The sequence below is a fragment of the Urocitellus parryii genome, chromosome 4, assembly GCF_045843805.1.
Source record: "Urocitellus parryii isolate mUroPar1 chromosome 4, mUroPar1.hap1, whole genome shotgun sequence".
Lineage (NCBI taxonomy): Eukaryota > Metazoa > Chordata > Mammalia > Rodentia > Sciuridae > Urocitellus > Urocitellus parryii.
In genome coordinates, this window is record NC_135534.1 from 203,809,920 (window position 1) to 203,835,232 (window position 25,313).

The window sequence follows — 25,313 nt, forward strand, 5'->3', positions numbered from 1 at the left end:
AAGGTCCTGGTGGGACCCCTAGGCCCACACCCCCACACATAAATATTGCATGCAGAGAAACAAACTGGAAAATAGGAGACATATATTACAAACTCCATGGAGAAGGAATAAGAAGTTGGAACTCACTGGATCCTTTCTTAGAAGGTCAAAGCAGCAGCAGCCATCTTTTACAGAGAGGATAACAGTGTGTTATGTATATTATATACATTTCATATATATGTAAATGCATAGTAATTCAGTTTGGTACCGAGGATTAGAGCCAGGGGTGCCTTACCACTGAGCCACACCCTTAGCCCCTTTTTCATTTTTGTTTTGAGTCAGTCTCACTAAGTTGTGAGGTTGGCCTTAAACCTATGACTTTCTTGCCTCAGTCTCCTGAGTTGCTGGGATTACAGGAGTGAGCTGTTGTGCCTGGCCATTCTTTTTTTTTTTTTTAAAGAGACAGAGAGAGAGAGAGAGAGAAATTTTTTTTTTTTTCGGCGGACACAACATCTTTGTTGGTATGTGGTGCTGGGGATCGAACCCGGGCCGCACGCATGCCAGGCGAGCAAGCTACCGCTGGAGCCACATCCCCAGCCCTGGCCATTCTTATTTTGTGTTCTTAAGTGAATTTTTAGAGCAGTATTAAATAATGTAACCCTATGTGTATGACAGGTGACATTAAAGATCTTTTACTTTCCGTGGGCTTCTTCTGTGGTTCAACTGAACACTTCCTTCTACATAGCCAGGGGTTCCTCTGTCCCCTTGGAATGGGGATGAGGGTCCTCATTTTCCATTTTATTTTTACATTTAGGATTTATATACATTGGTGCTAAAATGCCATCATTCTAAAATGTATTCACCTGTTTATTACAGATCACAGAAGTTTAAACTTTTTATTAAATATTCATTGTTTGCTATCAGAATGTTTTTGCGATTATTTTAAAACTGTATTTTTTAGGGCTGGGGATGTGTGGCTCAAGCGGTAGCTTGCTCGCCTGGCATGCGTGCGGCCCGGGTTCGATCCTCAGCACCACATACCAACAAAGATGTTGTGTCCGCCAAAAACTAAAAAATAAATATTAAAATTTCTCTCTGTCTGTCTCTCAAAAAAAAAAAAAAAACAACTATTTTATTTATTTATTTATTTAGTACCAGGGATTGAACCCAGGGACACTTAACCACTGAGCTACATCACCATATCTTTTTATTTTTTAATTTTGAAACAGAGTCTTGCTAAGTTGCAAGACTTGGCCTCGTCAAGTTGCTGAGGCTGCCTTTGAACTTGAAATCCCCCTGCCTTAACCTGTTGGGCTGCTGGATTACAAGTATGCGCCACCACACCTGGCAAAACTGTATTTGTAATCTTCTTTTAAGAAAATTTTTGTTATATTTAAAATATTGATTGGTGGAAGTAATGTTTCATAATTTTCTTATTTCTTTGTATGAATAATATGCTTTGATGGTGGCATCACAACAGACACCTAGTGCCATCTTAGGCATTTTACCTCACATAATCTTCATAATAGGCCATTAAAGTATTATAACTTAAGTTTTGCAAATGGAAAACTTAAGCTTAAAAGATTTTATATTTGCCCAGGGCTGGGGATATAGCTCAGTGGCAGAGTGCTTGGTCACATGCCCCACACTGCAGAAAAAGAAAAAAATAGTAAAAACTTGCCCAAGGATACACAGTCAGCAAATGCCTAAACCTGAATTTTTAACCCTGTTTGTCCAGACCATTTTTTATTAATCTTGGGGGTGTGGTGACTTTGCCTGGGGAGCCCCCTTGCACCCTCACCCTACTGGGTTCATTCAAGAGAGCATCCTGCAGAACTCCCATCATCTCAGCAGGAACCTCGCTGCCCTTTGGTGGTAAGAGATAAAGGGAGTTGTGGCCTAGGGTTGAACTGCCTTACTTCCTTCAGCAAAAGGAGACCCACACCCCTACCCCTCGCCCAGGGCATATGGTCTGGCCAGTAGGACCCTCCGGGGCTTCAGAGTCCAGAATATTTGTCTTGTCCTTTTTTTTTTTTTTTTTTTTTTTTTTTTGTACAGGGGATTGAACTCAGGGGCACTCAACCACTGAACCACATCCCCAGCCCCAATTTTGTATTTTATTTAGAGACAGGGCTTCACTGAGTTGCTTAGTACCTCACTTTTGTGAGGCTGGCTTTGAACTTGCAATCCTCCTGCCTCAGGCTCCCGAGCTGCTGGGATTGCAGCCACTGAGTCTGGGTGTCCTTGGCTTTGATGACTTGAACTGTGCTATTCCTAAGCTTCCAGTTCATCTAGTTTCAGTCCTGCTGTTTCAGGTGTTTTGGCATGCCCTGGGCTCAAGGCATTTGGCATGCGGCACAGTGCTGGGTGGTTGTATTGAGTCCCTGGGCCATAAGGGTGTGGTTTTGGGGGTGCCACAGGCCTCGAGTGGACCCTGCAGTGATCCTAGATCCTGCCTTGGGGACTCCAGTTGTGATATTGGGTGCATCTGAAGATGTCTTAGGTAACCTCAGACCACCCGCTGTGTCTCAGGACTGGGGAGGGGTGTGCTGAGTTCAGAATCACAGGACCTGGAGGATGTGGTAGAGAAGGACTTACTTTCCTTCCCTCTTGGCCAAGAAGGAAGCAGAGTCCAACAGGGTCTTGGACTTCCTTATTACGGAGAGATGGAAGCTGCCCCTGAATCTTCAAACACATATATGTCAACCAGGTGGGTGGGAGAGGAGGCTGTAGAGGCACATGGCTTGGTGTGCAGAAATTGGGCTTCTTGTCTGGAGCAACTCCAGAAAGCTCTGTTGTTTTTCTTCACATAAAGAGGATGTAGGAAGGAGAGGGAATGTGATGGCCAGGGATTATATGGGAGAAGGTAGCTTAGGCAACTTGATTCTTAATGCTAAAATGGTCTCTAATCCTTGTTTCCTTTTTGGTATCGGATTTAAAAAAATGTAGGGCAGGGTTAGAATTGGCTGTTAATAATACCCAGGACAAATATATACTCTTAGAATTTTGGAAAGGAAGTAACTTTGTAGGAAGAATTACAGCTGCAGCAGTTATTTATGTCTTTTGATACTTGTGGTACTTGGTTTGATTTTCTGATTATATCTCTGCCTTCCCCAATCAGAAGATGTCTTGAGCAAAATATTTTTCCAGTGCATTTAATTTTTAGTGTATACACACACACACACACACACACACACACACCCTAAGTAATAAAATAAGTTCAAATAAAGTCAGACAGAGAAGGCTGATGATATAGCTCAGGGGTAGAGCACTTGCCTAGCATGCGCAAGGTCCTGAATTCAATTCCTAATACCACAAAAAGCAAATTAAAGACCAAGAACTATGCCATTTCTGCTTTCATAGTAGCAGAAATTAAAACAGAGAAAACTCAAGGAATTATTGTATGGGTTAGTAGTTAACCTGGAGAATCATACGGTACTGGTGAGAGTGTGTTATGTTTTTGGAAAATAATGTGGCAGTGTTTATCAGAAGAACATTTAGACTTTTCATGCATTTATTCGATGCACAGAAAGCTCTCCTGACAGATCTGTGCAAAGAAGAACCCTGGGGACAAAGATGTTCACTGACACATTATCCAGAGCTTTTTTTGTATGCAGAAAGCTTGGGATATTGGAAGGTACAAATTGGCAACTGAAGATTAATTATAATATTACTTCACAAAAATTACATTGTGGGCCGGGCGCAGTGGCACACACCTGTAATCCCAGCAGCTTGGGAGGCTGAGGCAGTAGGATCGTGAGTTCAAAGCCAGCCTCAACATAAGCCAGGCACTAAGCAACTCAGTGAGATCCTGTCTCTAAATAAAATACAAAATAGGGCTGGGGATGTGGCTCAGTGGTGGAGTCCCCCTACATTCAGTCCCAAGTACCAAAACAAAACAAAACATTGTGGTATAAGTTTTCTAATTGTCCTATGTATGTCTGCTTTTTTGTTGTTGTTGTTGTTGTAGTTGGACACAGTACCTTTATTTTATTTATTTATTTTTATGTGGTGCTGACGATCGAACCCACGGTCTCGCATGCGCTAAGCGAGCGCTCTACCACTGAGCCACAACCCCAGCCCCCACGCCCCCCCCCCCCCGTGTGTCTGCTTTTAAAGGAAATAGTTGGAGCCTGATTTCCCTCCTGTAGCCATAGAGTTTGCACATTTTCTCCCTCTGTTGTTCTTACCCAAGAAAACCCTAACCTTAACGGAAATGAAGTGCCTGTTCCTTTTTGATATGGACAGTTAGGCATTATTGGGGAGGAAAAAGCAAACCTGCATAATTAAACTGACTGGTTTCACTTTAAATCATAATTACAAACCTGAAATTATTCCTTAGAACTGTCCAGAAATGCCTAGCACATGCAAGGCCCTGAGTTCAATCCCCAGTAAATAAATAAATACATAATCAAAAGAACTGTCCAGAAATGCTAGAACATAGTGAATTCACTGTCTCTGTCTCTGGGAAGATATTTGGTACCTTCTTTCTTTGGCAGTACTGGAGATTGACAGGGCCTTGCGCATGTTAGGCAAGCCCTTTACCACTGAGCTGGATTCCCAGCCCAGAACTTTCTTTCTTCAAATCTTCTATACGACCCCCTACCTTAGCTGATAACTTCATCTCCAGTGAGGAAAACCCCTCATGATGCTGCTGTACCTCTTATCTGAGCCCATCTGCAGGCCTCCGCCTCCCACCAGTGTGGGTGTCACATGGTCCCCTGCCTCCTACCAAGGTCAGGGTCTCTTCTATTTCAGATTCAACCCCTTCTTCCTCTTGGGGACCTCAGTCTTTCTTTCTATCCTCTTTTTTTGTTTATTGCTAGTTTCATAAAAAATACTCTAATCTCACGACTTTTTAAATATTTATTTTTAGTTATAACAATGTTTTTATTTTTATGTGGTGCTGAGGATCCAACCCAGTGCCTCATGCATAGTAGGCGAGCGCTCTACCTCTGAGCCACAACTCCAGTCCTCTAATCTCACAACTTTAAAAACAAGACCCTACCTTGCTTTTACATTTCTGCATATCTTATTAGTTTTCCTAATTAGTTGTTCTCTGCAACCTTTTAGCAAAACTTGCAGAGATGGCCTGTCTTCTTTCTCCTCCCTCCTTTAGTCTGCGTCCTCCTCATTGTCTCACTGAAAGGCTCATCAAGGACAAGATCATGTTTTCACCCTCATCTTATTGATCCTATCAGAGCAAGGGGTTTTCTCCAACCTTACCTCCTGTTCTGTTTGGTGATTATTCCCCAGTTTTTAACTATGGCCAAAGTCACTCTTCCAAGCCTCAGAAATACCTATAACTACCTACCCAACATCTTCTCTTGATATCTCCTGGTCTAAAAACAACCAAAATAGAACTCTGGGTATCTCCTCCTTTCCGTCTCTCCACATGTCTCTCCATTGGTTTCCTAAGCCCCACATCTCGGGCACCCTTGTTTCTCTCTCTGCCTGTCCTCCAGGGCACCAGCAGCCCTGCTGGCTTCACCTCTGATATCAGCATCACATCCACCCCCCCTCACCCCTGTCCACTGCCCAGTCACGCCTGCCCCGCCTGCCCCAAGCCTCCCTCCTGCTTCTGTTCTCATCTCCCTTCCTCCCGGCTTCCCCTCGCCCTTCAGATGAAGTCAGGCCCGAGGCCCTGTCTGACCTGGCCTCCCTCAGCCAAAAAATGCCAATTTCAGTTCCAAGAAAATATCCAGCGCTTTTCCCTTTTCCCTCTTCAAGCCTTTGCGCTTGGTGCTTCTTTCCCCAGCTCTTGGCTGCTCTCTCTGGTCAGGCCCGGCTTTCTCAGAGTGGCTGCTCTCCTGTCCAGAGCTGTCCTGCTTGTGCTTATTCACTCTCCAGAGCTCCGACTGCTGCCTTGATGCAGTGCTGCTTCTCCACTGCATGGTGGCCCTGGGAGCTGAGCGCACCTTAATCACTCCTTCCTAGTACAGTGAGCGGCAAACAGTGGTTATGCAACAGGGGTTTGGGGAATGAGAGTGGATGCAGGAATGTGTGTTTTCCCTTTGGTATTTCTAATGGACACATAGGATTCCATTGCACAAATGTAACCTGATTCACTTAACCACTGCTCTACTATTGGATATATTTGTTTCCGATTTTTTCACTACAGAAATAAGAGACATAATTTAAAACACTACTGGGAATATTGACTAAACCATGGACTATTATGCAGGAACCGTTTTTATTAATGCAAAAAAATGACTGTGAAGTGAAAAAAACACAATACAAAATTATATATACAACAGAATCTCAAAAGCACACAGAAAAACCTAATCAGAAATAAGCTAAAATATTAATTAATCATTTCAAATTGGCAGGATTACAGATGATTTTTATTTATTATTATTTTTAAGTATCTAAATAATGCATGGTATTTTCTTCTTTATAATTTTCTGTGTTTTTCAAATTTACTGCAGTGAGTATGTGGGTGTTAGCTTGTTACTCAGGGGTGCCGTACCACTGAGCTACATCCTTAGTCCTTTTATATTTTATTTTGTTTTTTATTTTGAGACATGCTCTCACTAAATTGCTGAGTCTGGCCTCAAACTTGTGATCCTCCTGCCTTAGCCTTCAGAGTCACTGGGATACAGGTGTACCCACTGTGCCCGGCTTCCTTTTCCATTCTCTTCACTTAAGAGTGGATTTGCCAGATGATACATGATTCAGGACAGATTGATTGCAAGTGCATCAAGGAGAATCCAGCTGTCTCCTGTGGAGCCAGACATTAAGGAGGCCTGCAAAAATGCAAAACACTGCTAATCTCCATAAGATTTCTTTCTTTGTGTGAGTATATGTGTTACTGAGGATTGAACCCAGGGACACTCTACCACTAAGCTGCATTTCCAGACCTCTTTTTTTTTTTTTTTTTTTTTTTTGAGATAGGGTCTTGCTAAGTTGCTGAGGGTCTTGTTAAATTGCTGAAGATATCCCTGAATTTGGGATCCTCTGGGATTAGCCTCCCAAGTCACTGGGATTACAGGCATGTGCCACTGCACTTAGCTATCCCTAAGATTTCTTATTGTGGAAAATATTATTACTATTCATTAAAATGCTATTTGTTAAACATACAATGGGTTTATTATTGTTTTAAATGAATCAGTATTTTTGAACTTTTTCGTTTTAAGTCTTCATATGGCAAATGCCAATAGATATCTACTCACATAAACAGACACTGTCTGGGGGCCTCAGTTTCTAAAAGTATAAAGAAGTCCTGGGCCAGAAAGTTTGAGAACCACTGAATTAAGAGAACTCTCTTTATGGTGGGTGGATTGACTCAGTTGACAGATTGGTGCAATCATAGGATTTGAGAACAAAGCCTAAGAGCAAATAACCTAGTCTAATAGGCAAGTGTGGAATCAAAGTGACAATGACCTCTCTCTCTCTCTCTCTCTCTCTCTCTCTCTCTCTCTCTTCTCTCTTCTCTCTCTCTCTTTCCCTCCCCCTCTCTTCCTCCCTCCCTCCCTCCTTCTCTCCCTCCCTCCTTAGAGATCATGCATGATGTGATAAAGAAGGTGAAGAAGAAGGGGGAGTGGAAGGTAAGTAAAACAGCCCTAAAAGTGAATTCATAAGGGAAAAATAAGAAGGGTAGTAGAGCTGGAGGGAAGGTTTTGACACGAATGGGGGCTCTTACTGTCACCAGAGGTGCAAAAAGCTCCTGGATTGGAGAAGGTGACCTTCTCTGCCTTGTATTTTATAGGATCTTGGTTCAGAATCTATTGGTTGTAAAGCTTATTGTAAAGATCACCTAGTCAGTGCTGGGCATGGTGGCACATGCCTATAATTCCAGTGACTCAGGAGGCTGAGGCAGAAGCATCACAAGTTCAAGGTCAGCCTGGGCAGCTTAGTGAGATACTGTCTCAAAATAAAAATAATAATAATAAAAATAAAAAGGGGCTGGGGATGTGACTCAGTGGTGGAGTACCCCTGGCTTTGATCCCCAGCAGTGCAAAAAAGAAAAAGATCACCTGGCCGGGCAGTGAGCAGTGGAACTCTGATCAAACAAAATCTCAACTGGAACCTGTTAGATAAAATGGAAGGTGCATTTGTTCCGTGTTCTATGGGAGAGGAGAAAGAGACTCTTCTTACTCGTTTGGTGGCTATAAAGCATCTCCAGGAGCCCACACAACAGGTAGAGAAGCCCCCGTCTAGTCTGCTCTTTCCCTTCGAGCTGTAACTACATAAGACAAAAGAGGTAGAATGGATCATAAAGCAACGAGCACAGGACTAGAAACCATAACATGCACGGGAGCAAGCACTGAAGCCAACGAGACTGCAAATGGCCTGGGTTCCTGGAATGGCTGTGCTGTCTTCTGTGCATGTTGCCAGCATTGTATTATCTTTATTTTTATTAATTTATTTATTTTGTAGTGCTGGGGATTTAACCTAGAGCCTTGTGCAAGCTAGGAGAGCACTATACTACTGAGCTACATCCCCAGCCCTTTTTAAGTTGTATTTTGAAACAGGGTTTCACTGAATTGTTCAGGCTGGGGAAAAATTTGACATCCTCCTGCCTCAGCCTCCCAAGTAGCTGGTTTCATAGGTGTGCGCCACCACACCCAGCACATTGTCAGCATTGTAAATGTTGCTTAGTCGTCTGGAGCTGGTCCTCATGCTGGCCAGGAGAGTGTGCCATTTTACTTGATCTTCCTCATGTGGTTTACACTGGCTTTTCTGCCCTCAAGTTGCCAATGGTCAAGAGCCCATACGTGTTCAGGTTCACTAGACCTGGGAAAAACAGAGCCACTTGGTACAGGAAATTCTGAAGCCTACTCTGGCCTCGTGTTATTCTGCTTTAGTGAACACATCTGTTCTCACCACCCAGAGGGGAGGCCAGCTGGAGGGACTCTGTATGCACATCTCTTTCTCTTACCTACCCACCAGAAATGGATTTGTAGACATGGGGGGGGTGTTAAGCTTTTCTTAAGGAAGAAAATGAAACTAAGTGGCCCTTGTACTGCAGGAGAGAGCTCTTGGGTCCACACATCTGCCCTGATGTGCCTGGCTTTCATTGCTTCCTTCTCAGCTGACATCATTAAGGAGAAGATAAATTGCCTTGTTTTAACTTATGGCTTCCTCTATCCACTGTGGCCTGAACGGGGATGAGAAGGGTCAGCTGAGCGTTTCAGGGTGAAGCACAGAGCAGGATGGGAGTGCTATTTCTGTTCTTCCAGTCTAGACAGAGTCCTTATGTGCCATGCCATACGTGTGGACTCTAGGATCTCTCTCTCTTAAGAATAGGCTAAGGCGGGAGTGGTAGCACACACCTGTAATCCCAGCAGCTCAGGAGGATGAGGCAGGAGGATCACAAGTTCAAAGCCAGCCTCAGCAATGGCGAGGCACTAAGCAACTCATTGAGACCCTGTCTCTAAATAAAATACAAAATAAGGCTGGGGATGTGGCTCAGTGGTCGAGTGCCCCTGACTTTTCAGACCCGAGTCCTCCTGGAAAATAAATAAATAAATAGATAGATAGATAGATAGATAGATAGAATAGGCTCTGGCCAGGTGTGGTGGCATATGCCTATAATCCTCGCAACTTGGGAGGCTGAGGCAGGAGGATTGCATGTTTGAGTCCAGCCTCAATAATTTAGCAAAATCTAGACTTGAAATAAAAAATAAAGGGCTGGGGCTGTAGCTCAGTGGCAGAGCATTTGCCTAGCATGTGTGAGGCACTGGGTTCCATTCTTAGCACCACATAAAAAAATAAATAAATAAAAGCATGCTGTCCGTCTACAAATATATATATATATATATATATATATATATATATATATATTTTAAAGCTTGAGTTTAAACAAAAAAAAAAAGAAAGAAAAGAAATAAAAAATAAAAAGGGCTAGAGATGTGGCTCAATGGTAAGTGGCCCTGGGTTCAATCCCTGGTACCCCTTTCCTACAAACAAAGAATAAGCTGTGCCCTGAAAAATACTAATATGATTATCTCTTGAGTGTTAGCACTACAGATGATAACCCCCAACACTTTTCTTTTTTCTTTTTTGTATTTTTTTTCTTTACAAGTACTTATTTTCTACTACTTTTTTTCTTTTCTAGTGCTGGGGATTGAACCCAGGGCCTTGTGCTTACTAGGCAAGCACTCTACCTATGAGCTATATACCAGGCCTTTTTATTTATTTTATTTCTTATTATGGGACAGGGTCTTGCTAAGTTGCCCAAGCTGGCCTCAAACTTGTGATCTGCCTGGCTCTGTCTCCTGGGTAGCTGGAATTATAGGCCTGCACCACCATACCTAGCTGGAAAGGAAACTACTTTTTAAAAGTTTTTGAAATTAAGTCAAGTTAGTGAGAGCAGACGCTGACTCCTGGAAGGTCAGGTTTGGATGTGGGACTCTGCAGACTTGTGGTCCACAGGAAATGTGGCTCCTCCCACATTCCGTACTCCAGGTACTCTCTGTGAAGCCTGATGCAGCAAGCTGGCGAGACTCCTGGCAGACACCACAAGCTATTCTCTTTTCTTCCAGGTGCTGGTGGTGGACCAGCTAAGCATGAGGATGCTCTCCTCCTGTTGCAAGATGACGGACATCATGACTGAAGGGATAACAAGTGAGCACAGCGCTGTCTCTCGCTTGAGTTGCACTTGACCTCTGCCTTCCCTGGGGCGTGCTTTACTCCTTCCTACTCGCTATTCTTTTTTGTTTTGTTTTGTTTTAATTAGTTATACATGACAGTAGAATGCATTTATGCACTTTGATATATCATACATAGATGGGATCTAATTTCTCATTTTTCTGAGTGTACATGTTGTAGAATCACATTGGTCTTGCAGTCACATATATACATACAGTGATAATGTCTGTTCCATTCTACTATCCTTCCTATCTCCCTTCCCTTCCCTCCCTTCACTTCCCTCTAAGGTAACTCTATTCTTCTCTAGTGCCCCACACCCCTTATTGTGAATTAGCATCCACATATCAGAAAACTTTGACCTTTGGTTTTTTGAGATTGGCTTATTTCGCTTAGCATGATATTCTCCAACTCCATCTATTTACTGGCATATGTCATAGTTTCATTCTTCTTTAAAGCTGAGTAATACTCCATTGAATATATATACCACATTTTCTTTATCATTCATCTATTGAAGGACACTTAGGTTGGTTCCATAGTTTAGCTATTGTGAATTGAGTTGCTATAAACATTAACGTGGCTGCATTACTCTAGTATGCTGATTTTAAGTCCTTTGGGTATAAATAAACCAAGGACCTACTCGCTATTCTTGTTTGACCTTTGGTGCTTCCAACAACCTGTGTGGCAAGACTGTAAGGCCCCAAGAGTGACCCACAGCTGCCTCTTTATCACTGACTGCCTAGCACTAATGCAGTTTTAGATGCTCATTAAGTATCAGTTAAAATGGGCTGGGGATGTGGCTCAAGCGGTAGAGCGCACGCCTGGCATGCGTGCGGCCCGGGTTCGATCCTCAGCACCACATACCAACAAAGATGTTGTGTCCGCCGAGAACTAAAAAAAAAAAAAAAAAAATATTAAAAATTCTCTCTCTCTCTCTCTCTCTCTCTCTCTCTCTCTCTCCCTCTCTCCCTCCCTCCCTCCCTCCCTCCCTCCCTCCCTCTCTCTCTCCTCTCTCACTCTCTCTTTAAAAAAAAAAAAAAAAGTATCAGTTAAAGGAATGCCCAAAGAAAGGTTAGATCAAGAAGAAAGATTAGAATGGACACTTAACAAAGGAAGAAATCCACTCAGCCAATAAATACATGAAAAGTGCCCACCTCCTCTAATGATCAGGGAGATGCCACTCAAACCAGAGTGGGATACCACATAGGCTCACCAGATTAGAATACTTAAGCTCTGATAATGTCCAGTGACAGTGAAGAGGTAGGACAATGGGAACTCTTGAATGATGGAATGTCCATTGGTCTAGCTACCTTGACAAACCCTTGACCATGCTCAGTAAAGGTGAAGGGGTGTGGTCCTGTGAGCCAGCAAGCCCAAGGGGTGAGTGCCCAGGACACACGCACAGGAGCACTCACAGGAGCCCCAAATGGATGCAGCCAAAATGTCCTTTGAAAGTAAAGTGGCTAAATGTGCAAGGCCCTGGATTTGGACCCCAGCACCACAAGGAAAAAAAAGCAGAATGGTTAAATAAGTTGAGGTGGAGTGTAGTCACACAGCAGAACACCGCACAGCAATGAAAACAGACCTACTCTGCTCCGTGAGTGAATCTGATAAACAGCGTGGAGCAAAGGAAGCAAGATACAGAGGAGTGCTCACCCAGCATTGTCCTGTATGTAAAGTTCAAGACAGGACAGTGCTATGTGCAGAGTGCTGTGCTGTGCTGGAACGCAAGCGGAGGTGGTAAAGGATAGCGCTCCCATGCCAGTGAGGATGGTGGCGCTCTTTGGAGGGAAGGGAGGGGGCGTGGGGAGAGGGCACTTCTGCCACACTGGCAAGGTTCTTTTAATTGGGGCAGTGTGTATATAGACATTCACATTACAGTTATTCCTTGTTTATGTTTAATTCATTCTTAGAGTGTTATAATTTCACAGTAAATAGGTTTTTAAATTTTTTTATTGGTGTATTATAGTTATATAATAATGGGATTTGTTATGCTATATTCATATATGCACATATCATAATTTTTTCCAAGAAATAGCTTTTTTGGTTTATTTGTTTTGTGGGACTGGGGATTAGACTCAGAAGGTTCTACCGCTGAGCTACTTACCCAGTCCTTTTTAATTTTGGAGACAGAGTCTTGCTAAGTTGTTAAGATTAGCCTTGAATTTGCAATTCTTCTGTCTCAGCCTGCCAAGTTGCTGAGATTACAAGTTTGTGCCACTGTGCCAAGCCAAATAAATAGATTTTTTAAAAAAATTGTATCATCTACCTGGGCACGGTGGCACACACCTATAATCCCAGTGACTTGGGAGGCTGAGGCAGGAGGATCATGAGTCCAGAGCCCGCCTCAGCAACTTAGCAAGGCCCAGTCTCTAAATAAAAGGGCTGAGGATGTGACTCAGTGGCTAAGTACCCCTGGGTTCAATCCCTGGTAGTAGGAGGAAAAAAAAAAAAAAGTCCCGTGACCTGCCTAGGGTCACTAGCCAGAGTCATACCTGAGAGCAAGGACGCAGACCTTCTGGCTCCTGTTCCAGAGCTCTTGTTCACATTTGTGCAGCTCTACTCTTCCCCAAGGCTCCTTTCAAGAAGCATTGTGTTTTAATCTTTCAAACAGCATTGATTGAGCAGTCTCTTGGGCTGCAGCTGTAGCTCCGTGGTAGAGCACAGAGCGAGCATGCCCGCGGCCTTGTGTACAGTCTGCAGCACCATAACCAAAATCAGTCGATGAAATTCCTGAAAGGAAAAGCAACTTCTTTCAAGGTATTATTCCAAGCTAGAATGTCAATATCAGTGGTACGACTGTTGCAATGTGTCTCCTGATTTTTTTCCCTTGGAGGCAGGCACCTTTGTGTGATGTGTAGCACACAGACCATTGGAGGTCTTAAAATTATCACCATACCCCAGTTAAAGGAAGAAAAGTAGGAGGGTTGAGTTTTGCATTAAACTAGTTGAATTTAATTATTTCCTTTTAAGGTCTGTTCTTTATTCTAAGATTATGTCAGGTTTTTTGTTTGTTTGTTTTGGTTTTTTGAGATGGGGTCTTGCCAAGCTGCCCACGCTGGAAATAACTGAGATTATAGGCATTTGTCATCAAGCCCAAGCCAAGTCTTATCTTCCCTATTTATGATGTTAAAATGTCCTTAATTTGTGCCGGGCATGGTAGCATAGGCCTGTAATCCCAATAGCTCTGGAGGCTGAGACAGGAGAATCGCAATTTTAAGACCAGCCTTGACAACTTAGCAAGGCCCTAAGCAACTCAGTGAGACCCTGTCAAAAAAACAAAAAAGGCTGGAACAAAAAAGTTCTTAATTTGTGAAATTATGGTAATAATGTCTTGTGGTTTCCCTGTTGATGGGGGAACACATGCCTTTAAAAAAAAAATACACACACACACACACACACACACACACACATATTTAGTTAGTTAGTTAGTTGTCAACAGACCTTTATTTTATTTATTTATATGAGGTGCTGAGAATCGAACCCAGTGCCTTGCACATTCTCTAGACAGGTACTCTTAACACTGAATCACCACCCCATCCCCCCCCCCCCAGCACATGCTTTTTATAGTATTTTTATGTCATCTGGGGACCATGTCCATGTTAAGACCAGGCATGCCTTGATTTTGAGCTTACAAAGTTATTTTCCTCAATAAATTTTTAAAACTATTTATTCTCTCAGTTGGCCATGGTGGCATGTACCTGTAGTCCCAGCTACTCAAGAGGTTGAGGCAGGAGGATCACTTGACCCCAGGGGCTTGAGACCAGCCTGGGCAACATAGTGAGACCCCATCTCACACAAACAAACTCCAACCAAACACCCCTACTTTTTCCTCTGTCATAAGAAAGGCCCAGCTCACCAAGTCTCTCAGCCGAGAAGAGCACATCCTGTCGCCCCACCTCCATGCCCCAGGCCTGTCATCCAGGGGCTGCTGGCTGCTGCCTTACTCTTTCTTCCGGTTATTTACTTTTTTTTTTTTTTTAGTTGTAGTTAGACACAATACCTTTATTTTATTTTTATGTGGTGCTGAGGATTGAACCCACCGTCTTGCACGTGCTAAGCGAGCGCTCTGCTGCTGAGCCACAACCCCGGCCCTATTTACTTTTTTTTAAACATACATATTCCTAAATAAATGCTTATGCTATTATCTCTGGATTTGTCAATGTTGATGTTGTCTGTTGACTTCCTGTGGTAGATGACATCTCACCTCCCCCACCGTATGCAGCTTTCCCCTTCCCCCAAAGGTGGGTCTCAAACAGTATCCTTACTTAGCAAAATTCAAAAGTTCATAACCCTGTGTTGAGACTCCAAACATTTTTGGAGGAAGTCTTAGTAGCCTGTGAAATTTAATACTCTACAACTACTGACAAAGTAAATGTTTGGGTGATTGATTTTTTATTTTTTGGTACCAGGGATTGAACCCAGGGGTGCTTAATCACTGAGTCACATCTCCAGCCGTCTTTTGTATTTTATTTAGAGACAGGGTTTCACTAAGTTGTTTAGAGTCTTGCTAAGTTGCTACTGCTGGCTTTGAACTCGTGATCCGCTTGCCTTAGCCTCCTGAGCCGCTGGGATTACAGGCGTGGGCTACTGTGCCTGGCTAGGGAATTAATTTTAACATGATGTGAAAGTCTTTGTAAATGCCACAAGGTATACTTCTGAAGTGATGCCTTTTTTCACTTAAATCATCTGCATGAAGAACAACAGCCACACAGCTGTACTGTTCTCTCCATGCCAGAGGATGTTGCAGCATAGGTAAACTCCCCCTTAGCTTTATCAGGTGACAGATGAGGCAAAGATGCCCCCAAAGTAGCTGAAATGACCATAAAGGAAACAAGGAAATCAAAACCCAGCAGCTGGCTTTAACAAACAGAGTGTCTGGTTCTGAACTGTTGAGTGCTGTGCGGAGGATGTATTTGGAGGGCTTTATCCGATGTGCAGAGGAGGATGACAAGGCTGTCCAATTACCGACAAACCCAGCAGGGAGATTCTAAAGGAATCGCGATTATTTAGGACAGATGAGAAAAAACTGAAGGAAGAAGCAAAGAACCGTTCTCAACAGATGAGTGGCCTTTTCCATTTCCCTCACAACAGATCAAGGAATTGAACTGAAATGCAGAGTGGGAGATATGTAGTGTGGCACGATTTCAGGCTTTCTAACATCTTAGGCATAGTGAACCGGTGGAACGCACTCCCAAGAAATGTGGTGACTTTAAGGAAGGGGTGAATGATTCTTTTTCTTTCCCCTTACTCTAGATTTTCTTTTCTTTTCTTGATTTGGCAGTGCTGGGGATGGAACCCAAGGGCCTCACAAATGCTAGGCAAGCGCCCTGCCATTGAGCCCCACCCACCCTACTATAGATTTTGACTGTGTCAGTCTATATTGCTTCTAGTTTCATGACCGCCATTGTTTCCTTATTCACCTGGGCTGTTTTGTTGCCTAGTTGTGGAAGACATTAACAAGCGCAGAGAACCACTCCCCAGCCTGGAGGCTGTGTACCTCATCACCCCGTCTGAGAAGGTGAGTCCTCCACCAGAGGAATGCTGGGCTCGGGATCTCTGTGGCACAGAGCGTCTGACATTTCTAGGTTAAGCACGCATTTAACACACTGCTCTGTTTAAGCATGCAATCCATCAAGGGGGCGGGGAGGGTGTGTTTGTACAAAGAAAAGTGAAGAGTTTGTTAAACCTTTTGAAATATGGCAGTTATGCAGCAAGCCGAAGCTGGCATTCCAGGTCCTGGGTCGTTCGTGTCCCCTGCACTCCTTCTTCAGGCAGGCACGCTCCCGCCAGACTTGGGAGTGCATATTTTCAGGGTTATTTCATCAATACCCAGTTAGTGTTCAGATTTACCTGTCTCATAAGTGTTCAAATCAGCATCCAAATAAGGTCCACCTCCTTGCTTTTGGTTGATAATTGTCTTGGGTCTCTTGATCTATATAAAAAAATTCCCCTCCAGTTTTCACTTTTGAAAACTGACTCACCTGTGAGTCTGCAGGTGCAGCTGTTCGTGTCCTCCAAGGGTCCTCACCAGTTTTGTGAGTCTCTTCTCAGGAATCCATGTTATGTGACACTGCCACTCATTCTGGACTGAGCTAAACTCTGAAATAATCCTAATTTTAAATCCTCAAAATCTGGCTGTGGCTGAATGTGTTAGAATCATACGCCCAAACCCCCCGCTATTTTGTGCAAGTAGCTTGAAGCCAGCTTGAATTGAGCTCAGTTCAGATATTGGTCCCACTTGCTTCTAGAATTGGATTTAGTGCCCTCTTTTGTTCCTGTCCACAGTCTGTCCACTGTCTCATCAGTGACTTTAAGGACCCACCAACTGCTAAGTACCGGGCTGCACATGTCTTCTTCACTGACTGTAAGTACCCCTCGGGCTGCCCCCACTGCACAGGGGAGCTCATTTGGCTGAACCCAGCCAGGTCAGGCCAATAGGTTTTAGGAATGTTTTTGTTTTGTTTTCTTTGAGGTACTGAGGATGGAACCCAGGGTGTTCTACCCATTGACCAGTATCCCCAGCCCTTTTTATTTATTTTTTTTTATTTTGAGGCAGGGTCTCACTAAATTGCTTAGGGCCTCAGTAAGTTGCTGAGGCTGGCTTTGAACTTGCTATCCTCCTGCCTCAGCCTCCTGAGCTGCTGGGATTACAGGCATGTGCCACTGTGCCTGGCTGTAGGGAAGAAATTAATTGTTGCTGTGGTTTTCCCAACCTTTCATTTTCTCTTCAGATAATAAATTGCAAAGTAAAAAAATAAACACACACAAATATACACCTGTTAGATCCTGCATTTCCTCCTTCGGGAAACGGCTCACTCAGAACCTCCTCCAAGTACAAAGGGCTTGGAGCCTTGAATTTTCCTGATGCTATCCTTGGCATTTCAGCCACAGCCTTGTAGGTAGCACTGTATCCTGCAGTAAATTTCCATTAGTTTTTCAACCACAGAGAGATTCTGATTGAGTGGTCTTATATTAGATAGAATCTACCTCATTGCTCTAAAGTTGGCTTTCTTATTTTGTGCTGGTTTGGACGTAGATCCCACTGGAGAAGCTATGAGAGAAGAGTGGAACAGTATAAAACAGCAAGCCCTCACCTGCTCTTCTCTCTAAGGAGACCCCCTAAAATCACCTCCGAGAAAATGGAAAAGTTATAGCAAGAAATGACCTTATATATAGTACTTGAATATCATTAGCAAAGGGAGCAAGGAAATGGCATTAATAATATTAAGCCAATGATGTGTTTCTGGGCACAGGAAGCCTTAGTTAGGCCTGGGAGACACATAGACATCATGGTTCCCTCCCATCTGCCGACTTCTCAGCAGTCCTGAGGGCGATGCCTGAATCATGTTTCCCACAAATTTTCTTTCTTATTTTGTTTATCATAAATAGGTTAGATGTGAGGTGCTTATTTACATTAAAGACCTTTCCTTCTCCCTTCTTAATCACTTCTGGTTTCTTTCCTTGGGATCAGAAAGCAGTTTTTGTTAGCTCTTCCTGTCTCCATCCTTCTATACCCTAGAGGTATGGAATATTTTAGGATGGCATGAACTTTCTAGTTGCCTTTTAAAAACCTGAATAAAATGAAGCATCTATTGGACGCATTCAGCTGTTAAATGAACCAGCCACTGCCCAGGAAACCCGACTGTCCCTGTCATTCCTGCAGCTTGCCCAGATGCCCTGTTTAACGAGCTGGTAAAATCTCGAGCAGCCAAAGTCATCAAAACGCTGACGGAAATCAACATTGCGTTTCTCCCATATGAATCCCAGGTGAGGCTGAGCAGAAAATCTGCTTGCTGATTATTCTATCTGGAGCTCTGGGAGGGCGGGCAGTGTGATGGAGTGGGGGAGGGTTGGCCTCTTGTTCAGGTGGCCGTGTGACTGTTACGTGTGGATGTTTATTTAATGGAAGCGGTTTTCCACAGGCACCACTTCTGGCTTCTTGTCAGCCTCAAGCCTTTCTTTGTGTGCATTTCTTCCTTGCCCAGTGGTCACTCATCTTGGCTGACTCCTTAAATAACCACAAGTAGCCAGTCCTAAAAGAACCTAGCAGGAGGGGGGCAGATCAGAGGATCCCATCTGCTGCAGAGGCTGTATTGGAGATAGCATCACCTGGTCACGTGCAAGAACAGATGGTGACCTGAGTAACTGTTAACCCTTCACTCACCAAAGGCCACAGCAGCAAACTTCTCCTCTTGGAAGAAAACGAAGTTGTTAAACCAGTAAAACTGAAGCTGGTTGTGAAAGAACATATCTTCTTAAAATGTCTTGTAGCAGACAAAGAACCAAAACCAACAGACCTTTATGTTGTTATGGCGACAGGAGATGATTATAGCATATTGGATCTTTATACAGCAGCTTCCAGAACAAGAGAGTGACCTGATTTTAGAAAAGGAGGAATGGAAAAGACAGCACAAACATTTAGAGCTGGTCTTAGTCCCTTCTCACTTGGCTTGAAGCCTGTTTCCTGCTTCAGAGCAGCAATTTTTGTTCCCTGCATGAGTCCTGTCACCACCTAGATTGGACAAAGTCCAGCTTCAGCCTGTCCAACAATATTACATTTCAGAAGCTTTAAGAAAGTAATAGACCTTTTTAAAAATAACTCTCCAAAGAAGATCAAGATAGTTTAAATAAATGAAGATTTGTGAGAATAATGATAGCTATTAGGCTCAGTAGTATTAGAAATGAATTTCAAACTCCTGGGACCCTTTAAAAAAAAATAAAAGGAATCAGGCACAGTGGTGCATGCCTGTAATCCCAGCTACTCAGGAGGCTGAGGCAAGAGGATCACAAGTTCAAGTCCAATCTCAAATAAAAAAATAAAAAGGGCTGGGGATATAGCTCAGTGATAGAGCACCCCTGGGTTCAATCTGTGGTACAAACATAAATAAATAAATAAAAATAAAACATTTTACTGAGGACAGGATATTATTATACTTACCAAAAACCTCATTCATTCGCTCACAGTCTCAGCACAATTTCTAGCTTGTGATTTATTTGTTAAAACCAAATGCAGGGCTGGGGCTGGGGCTCGGGCTCAGTGGTAGAGCACTTGCCTAGTACATGTAAGGTACTGGGTTCAGTTCTCAGCAATACATATAAATAAATGAATACGACAACTAATATATATGTGTGTGTGAGTGTGTATTTAAAAAAAAACTAAAAGAATTTTTAAAACTCCAAATCCACAATGGCCTTTGAGATCTTACAGCCCCCTCTTCTGTTCTCCTGGCTTGTCATTGTTCAGACACATTAGGTGCACCTCTGCCCCAGGTCTGGGGTACCACCCATTCCTGCCCCTGGGAAGTCTCCTGCTGGTGATGAACACCCCACTTCCTCAAGCCTTGAGTCAGCTGTCCCTTCTCCATGAGTCCACGTGTCCTCCCCGTCCGGGGCATTCCTTCCCTGCTGTCTTATTTTCTCATGCATTTACCAGCTTCTCTATACTGTGCAGTTTCCTTCTCATTCTGCTTAATATCTGCTCCCCCCGACACCCCTGCTAGATTTAAAACTCCTTGAGGACAAGGATATTGTGGTCGCTCGTAGCTCCCAAATGTTTAGTGTGGTGCCTAGCGCTGGAGCAAATGAAAACATGTCCTGCAAATTCACCGCCAGTGTGGCGGGACTCCTGCGGCTCGCCCTTCCAGACGCACATGCCAATTGCATTGTTTTCTCCTCCCAGGTATATTCCTTGGACTCTGCTGACTCTTTCCAAAGCTTCTATAGTCCCCACAAAGCTCAGATGAAGAATCCTATACTAGAGCGTCTGGCAGAGCAGATCGCAACCCTGTGTGCCACCTTGAAGGAGTACCCAGCTGTGCGGTATCGGGGGTAAGGCACACCTGACTGCTGGGCAGGCATCCTGCACGGCTGCGAGGCGCGCCCCCGAGTCTTCCTCTGGTCTCATGTTTCCTCTAGCAGTTGTCTCAGAAGGTCAAGTTTAAGCATCTCCCTCTTAAGATCATTCTTCTAAAGGTTTTATCTTTTGAATTGTATTCTGAAATATAATGCATACAGAAAAGAGCACAGTATGTACATATATTTAACTATCAAATAACTAAAGTGTAAGCTCTGTGGGCCTGCAGCCTGGGTTTCCCAGTTTTCAATTTCTTTCTAGGCTCTAAAAACCAATATTATGTTTGTAGAGGTATTTGAGAGTAAGATGCAATACTGAGAAAATAATTCTCCTAAGGACACTTTTCTCAGATTTTATGAGGTCATTCATTCATGCACTTACTTGCTTTGTGCTAAAGACTCAGCCACAGCCGTAGAACCCTGGGTAGGTAAGGTGAGTACAGGTGTGCACTCCTGCACCTAGCCCCGTGAGGCCAGCACCTGAGCACAGCACCCGCCAGGTGCTCAGGACCTTTCTGGCCAACCACAGGCTAGAGGTGATGTATGTGCGCATCTTGAAGGACAGGTTCAGATCTCACACGGATGGAGAGAGGGTGATTGGTTCTTGCCATTGGCATAAGCAGAAGCTTGGAGTTGGGAAGGCAAAGGCATGGGGAGGCTTGCAGGTCCGCATGGTGCATATGTAGAGTACACAGATAGAGGAAGCCATTTCTGGAGGCCTGAAAGCCCAGGTTTGGGACTGTGTCCTTCAGTGGCTTCCCTGGGATGTCTGGGGATTGGGACAGGGAGCAGTCGCAGTGCTTTGGAAGCCTGATAGCAGGGCTGAGGGGCAGACGGGTACAGAGAAGCCAGGAGAGCAGAGCAGGGCCACTGCAGGAGGAGTGAAGGGCCTGGAGTGAGGAGTGGAAGGGAGGAGGGTGAGGATGGGACCCCAGGCGGTGGGGCCTGCAACTCAGAGGCTGTAAGCAGCATGGGCGTGGGGCCGCGGCCCAACAGAGCTCGGGGGCTAAGGCTCAGACATGCGCCTGACCTTTTTGTTTCATCCTCGGCGGGTACAGGTGGCCATGGACAGCACCTCGTGGCTGCCCCAGCGCCTGGCTTCCCATCTTTGGGGGCCTACACTGCAGAGCCTGCCTCAGCACTCTCTCCTGGGTGGGGAACAGGGCCACCATGGTCCTGAGGTTGGCAAAGGTGACATCAACCAACTCCCTACAAAGCCAGGGGGAGCCCAGAGAGTGCTTCACGCTCAGCCAGGCAGAAAGGTCTGAGCCCAGGCACTGCTGTCACTCTGGTTGTGTGAACATACATGCCACTTACCAGCCAAACCAAACAAGACCCAGTGGAGTCTGAATCAAGAGAAGTGAGAGTCATGCAGGTCAGGCTCAGACGTCCTGATCACGGGAGGGGGAGTGGCCAGGCCCGTCTGGAATGTGGCTGTTTACCTGGGCTTCTGCTCCATCTAGACAGTTTTTTAAAAAAGAAGAAATAAGGGCTGGGCTGGGGCTCAGTGGCAGAGCGCTTGCCTAGCATGTGTGAGGCACTGGGTTCGATTCTCAACACCACGAATCAATAAATAAAATAAAGGTCCATTGATGACTAAAAGAAAAATTAAAAAAAAAAAATAAGGAAATCACTTTTTTTTTGTTCAGGTACCGAAGCAAGCATTTTACTTTTCCTTTTTATATACTTGTAGTATCTGCATGTACTCTTATCGTAAAAACCCAGCACTGACCATGCTCACGAATTTCCTACTCCCTGTGCCATCCTGCATCCTTCCTGGGCCATGAGTGCCTCACCTAGTGCCCAGGTGGTTCACCTCTGCTCCTCCTCTTTTGTCAGGGAGTACAAGGACAATGCCTTGCTGGCTCAACTAATCCAGGACAAACTCGACGCCTATAAAGCTGATGATCCAACCATGGGGGAAGTAAGTCTGGGCCTGGGCCAGGAGGTTATCTTACAAAGTGACCACAGTGTTTATGTGAAAGTCCAAGGGATGATGCAGTACTCTTGCTCACAGATGTGTGAGGGCTGCTCTTTCTGTGTGTCGGCCTTTAGTGACATGTCCAAAGCCCTTGGGAGCCCAGGTATGTTCTACATAGCCAGGATGACCAACTTGCATCTGTTCACCAGGACTTTTGCAGTTTCAACACTGAATGTCCTCATCTGGAGATCCCCTAGTAGTAGTACAGTAACAAAGGCAAAAAGTTGATATTGGTACAATCTTCTGAACCCATTCAGATTTCACTAGCTTTTGCATGTGCTCTGTGTGTGCACAGCCCTGATACAGTTTAACACACGCACAGATGTGTGTCACAACCACTGCAGTCAAGATGCAGAGCTGGGGACCCGGAACATAGCCCAATGTACAGCACAAGCTTAACATGTACAGGACCCTGAGGGCCCTTCCTGCCCCGCCCTTCCCACCCCACACAAAACAACATGCAGAGCTGTTCATCACTACTTTGTATCTAAAACAGAAAGTCCAGGGTTCAGGGAACTGCTTAGTCCCAGCTGGATGCTTGATCACCCATTGTAGCTGAACCTGGAGAGTGCTCTCCTCCACAAACTCACTTCTGCCTCCAGCCAGGTTCTGATCTGCTTCCCAGGCTCTCACCATGGAATAGAAATATTGGAGTGTGCCTGGAGTGTTGGTGTTCTTGCCAAGCAGCAAGCAGACTGGTGCTGTTTTAGTAGGGCTGCTTCTTGGAGTTCTTCCTGCTGCACCCTTGACAAGCTGGGCTCTGCTAATTGGGGAAGTTCTAGCTGTCTGAGTGGCCCTTGAAACATCTCCTTGTTTGCCCCCAGGGTCCTGACAAGGCACGCTCCCAGCTGCTGATCCTGGATCGGGGCTTTGACCCTAGCTCCCCTGTGCTTCATGAGTTGACTTTTCAGGCCATGAGTTATGACCTGCTGCCTATTGAAAATGACGTTTACAAGTAAGTAGAGTGTTACAGACTCTAGAGTGACCACAACTTTGCACGTGAACTAGGAATACCTCTAACTTAAGAAAAAAATGTTTTTAAGCCTAGGAAAAGCAGGTGCATTGGTCCAGTCTTTCTAATAGGCCTATAAGTTTTTGTGTGGTTTCCCAGATCCACGGGGCATTTCTAGGCAGAATGCATGCCCCTTCTGGGCAGCCCAGAAACTTCAGATCTGTAGTGTCACCTCAGATCAGAGTCTGCTCAGATGTGGTAGTAGGTTGATTGGTGTGTGTGTGTGTGTGTGTGTGTGTGTGTGTGTGTGTGTGTGTGTTACTTAGAATTGAAACTTTTTAATTACAGATCATAAGATATGATGATGATAAAATATATCAACAGGAGTTTCTTACTGACTTTTCTAGTAATGGACCTGTTTTCTTCATTATAAAAATATTTCTCTTACTAGCTATGATCAGAAACTCAGTTTCTTCCTTTTTTTTTTTTTTTTTTTTTGGTACTGCGGACTGAACCCAGAGGTACTCTACCAAGCTACATCCCCAGCCCTTTTTAAATTTTATTTTGAGACAGTGTCTCCCTAAGTTACTGATGCTGGCCTCAAACTTGTGATCCTCCTGCCACAGTCACCTGAGTTGCTGGGGTTATAGGTGTGGGTCACCGTACTCTGCTGAAACTCAATTTCTAAAAACTAATTTTTGTTTTTATGTAAACAGATTATTATCTTTATGTCATTTTTTTTTAAACATTGATCCTAAAAATGGTGGTTTCAAAATGAAGGTTCTAAAATATGAGTAACTCTCAGCTCTTCCTTTAGTACCTGTAACTCTTGTTTCTTCCAGCCGTTCACTATCGTACATGTAACAGGATGTCAAGGGCCTGTTGAAGACAGCTAGATACCATTTAGGGATAGCATCCTAGCCATCTTAGAGAGGCACAAATAGGAGCTTGGCCTGTCCCCTCTGGGTGACTCTTGTGTCAACATATAGCTGGGTGTGGAGATGCACAACCGTGATCCCAGCAACTTGGGAGGCTGAGGCAGGAGGATCATAAGTTTGAAGACAACCTGGGCAACTTAGCAAGACCCTGTCTCGAAATAAAAATTTTAAAAAGGACTGGGGTGCAGTTCAGTGGGAGAGCACCCCTGGGTTCAATTTCCAGTACTGCAAATAAATAAAATGAGTAAATAAATAAGCCCACGTAGAATCTGTCTTCACACCCTGACCAGGTGGCTCTGGGGGAGCTCATATCAGCCAGCCTCAGCAAGGTAATATAAACTTTTGAGTGAGGAGTCTCTTGCTGCTTGAGGAATTGCAACCCGTGTTGGTGCTACACAGCTGACCTGTCTGGCCATCAGATGGTCAGCGTGTTATGAGTCATTTGTTTGATTACCTGGAAGCTGTTGTCATTGCAGAGTGGTCGGGTGAGTGTTCTGGGGACAGCAACCCACCCGAGTCCTGTCTCCTGTAGGTACGAGACCAGTGGCATTGGGGAGGCACGGGTAAAGGAAGTGCTCCTGGACGAGGACGACGACCTGTGGATAACGCTTCGCCACAAGCACATCGCAGAGGTGTCCCAGTAAGAGCCCCTCTACCCTCCTCCTGGCCAGTGCTCCTTCCTGACACTATGGGTGATGCACACGCTCTGGGCAACTCGGGAGTGAATTCCTTGCCTTGGCAAAGTTGCCAATATCCTAACCAAGAATGGCAAATTCCTTCTGTTCTCTGAGCCTGAGCTACTCCAGTTTCACAAAGTTAGAAAATCCGCTGTGAATGAGGGTTGCCTTTAAGATTCTTGGAAAACATTTGTGGCTCTCTCAGAAAAATGCTTTATAGACATTTCAAGCTCCTTCATTTGTTGAAAGCTCCAGGCACCCCCACTGTGCGGGCTTCCTGTTGCTCACCTGCCAGAGCTCATGTCTACCTACTGAACCATACCTTGCTCTGAAAACGTTTC

General features: G+C 44.4%; 1 protein-coding gene across 2 annotated transcripts in view; it reads left to right on the top strand.

The window, feature by feature from the left end:
- The window catches only part of Stxbp1 (syntaxin binding protein 1), a 67,633-nt gene that overhangs the window by 21,729 nt on the left and 20,591 nt on the right, over positions 1-25,313 (top strand). For both annotated transcript variants that reach the window (XM_026386528.2, XM_026386529.2), the window contains 9 exons: positions 7,477-7,526; positions 10,467-10,548; positions 16,014-16,090; positions 16,858-16,936; positions 18,236-18,339; positions 20,252-20,400; positions 22,264-22,348; positions 23,230-23,360; positions 24,828-24,935. In XM_026386528.2, coding sequence (XP_026242313.1) covers positions 7,477-7,526; positions 10,467-10,548; positions 16,014-16,090; positions 16,858-16,936; positions 18,236-18,339; positions 20,252-20,400; positions 22,264-22,348; positions 23,230-23,360; positions 24,828-24,935 — 865 coding nt within the window. The remainder of the gene's footprint in view (positions 1-7,476; positions 7,527-10,466; positions 10,549-16,013; positions 16,091-16,857; positions 16,937-18,235; positions 18,340-20,251; positions 20,401-22,263; positions 22,349-23,229; positions 23,361-24,827; positions 24,936-25,313) is intronic.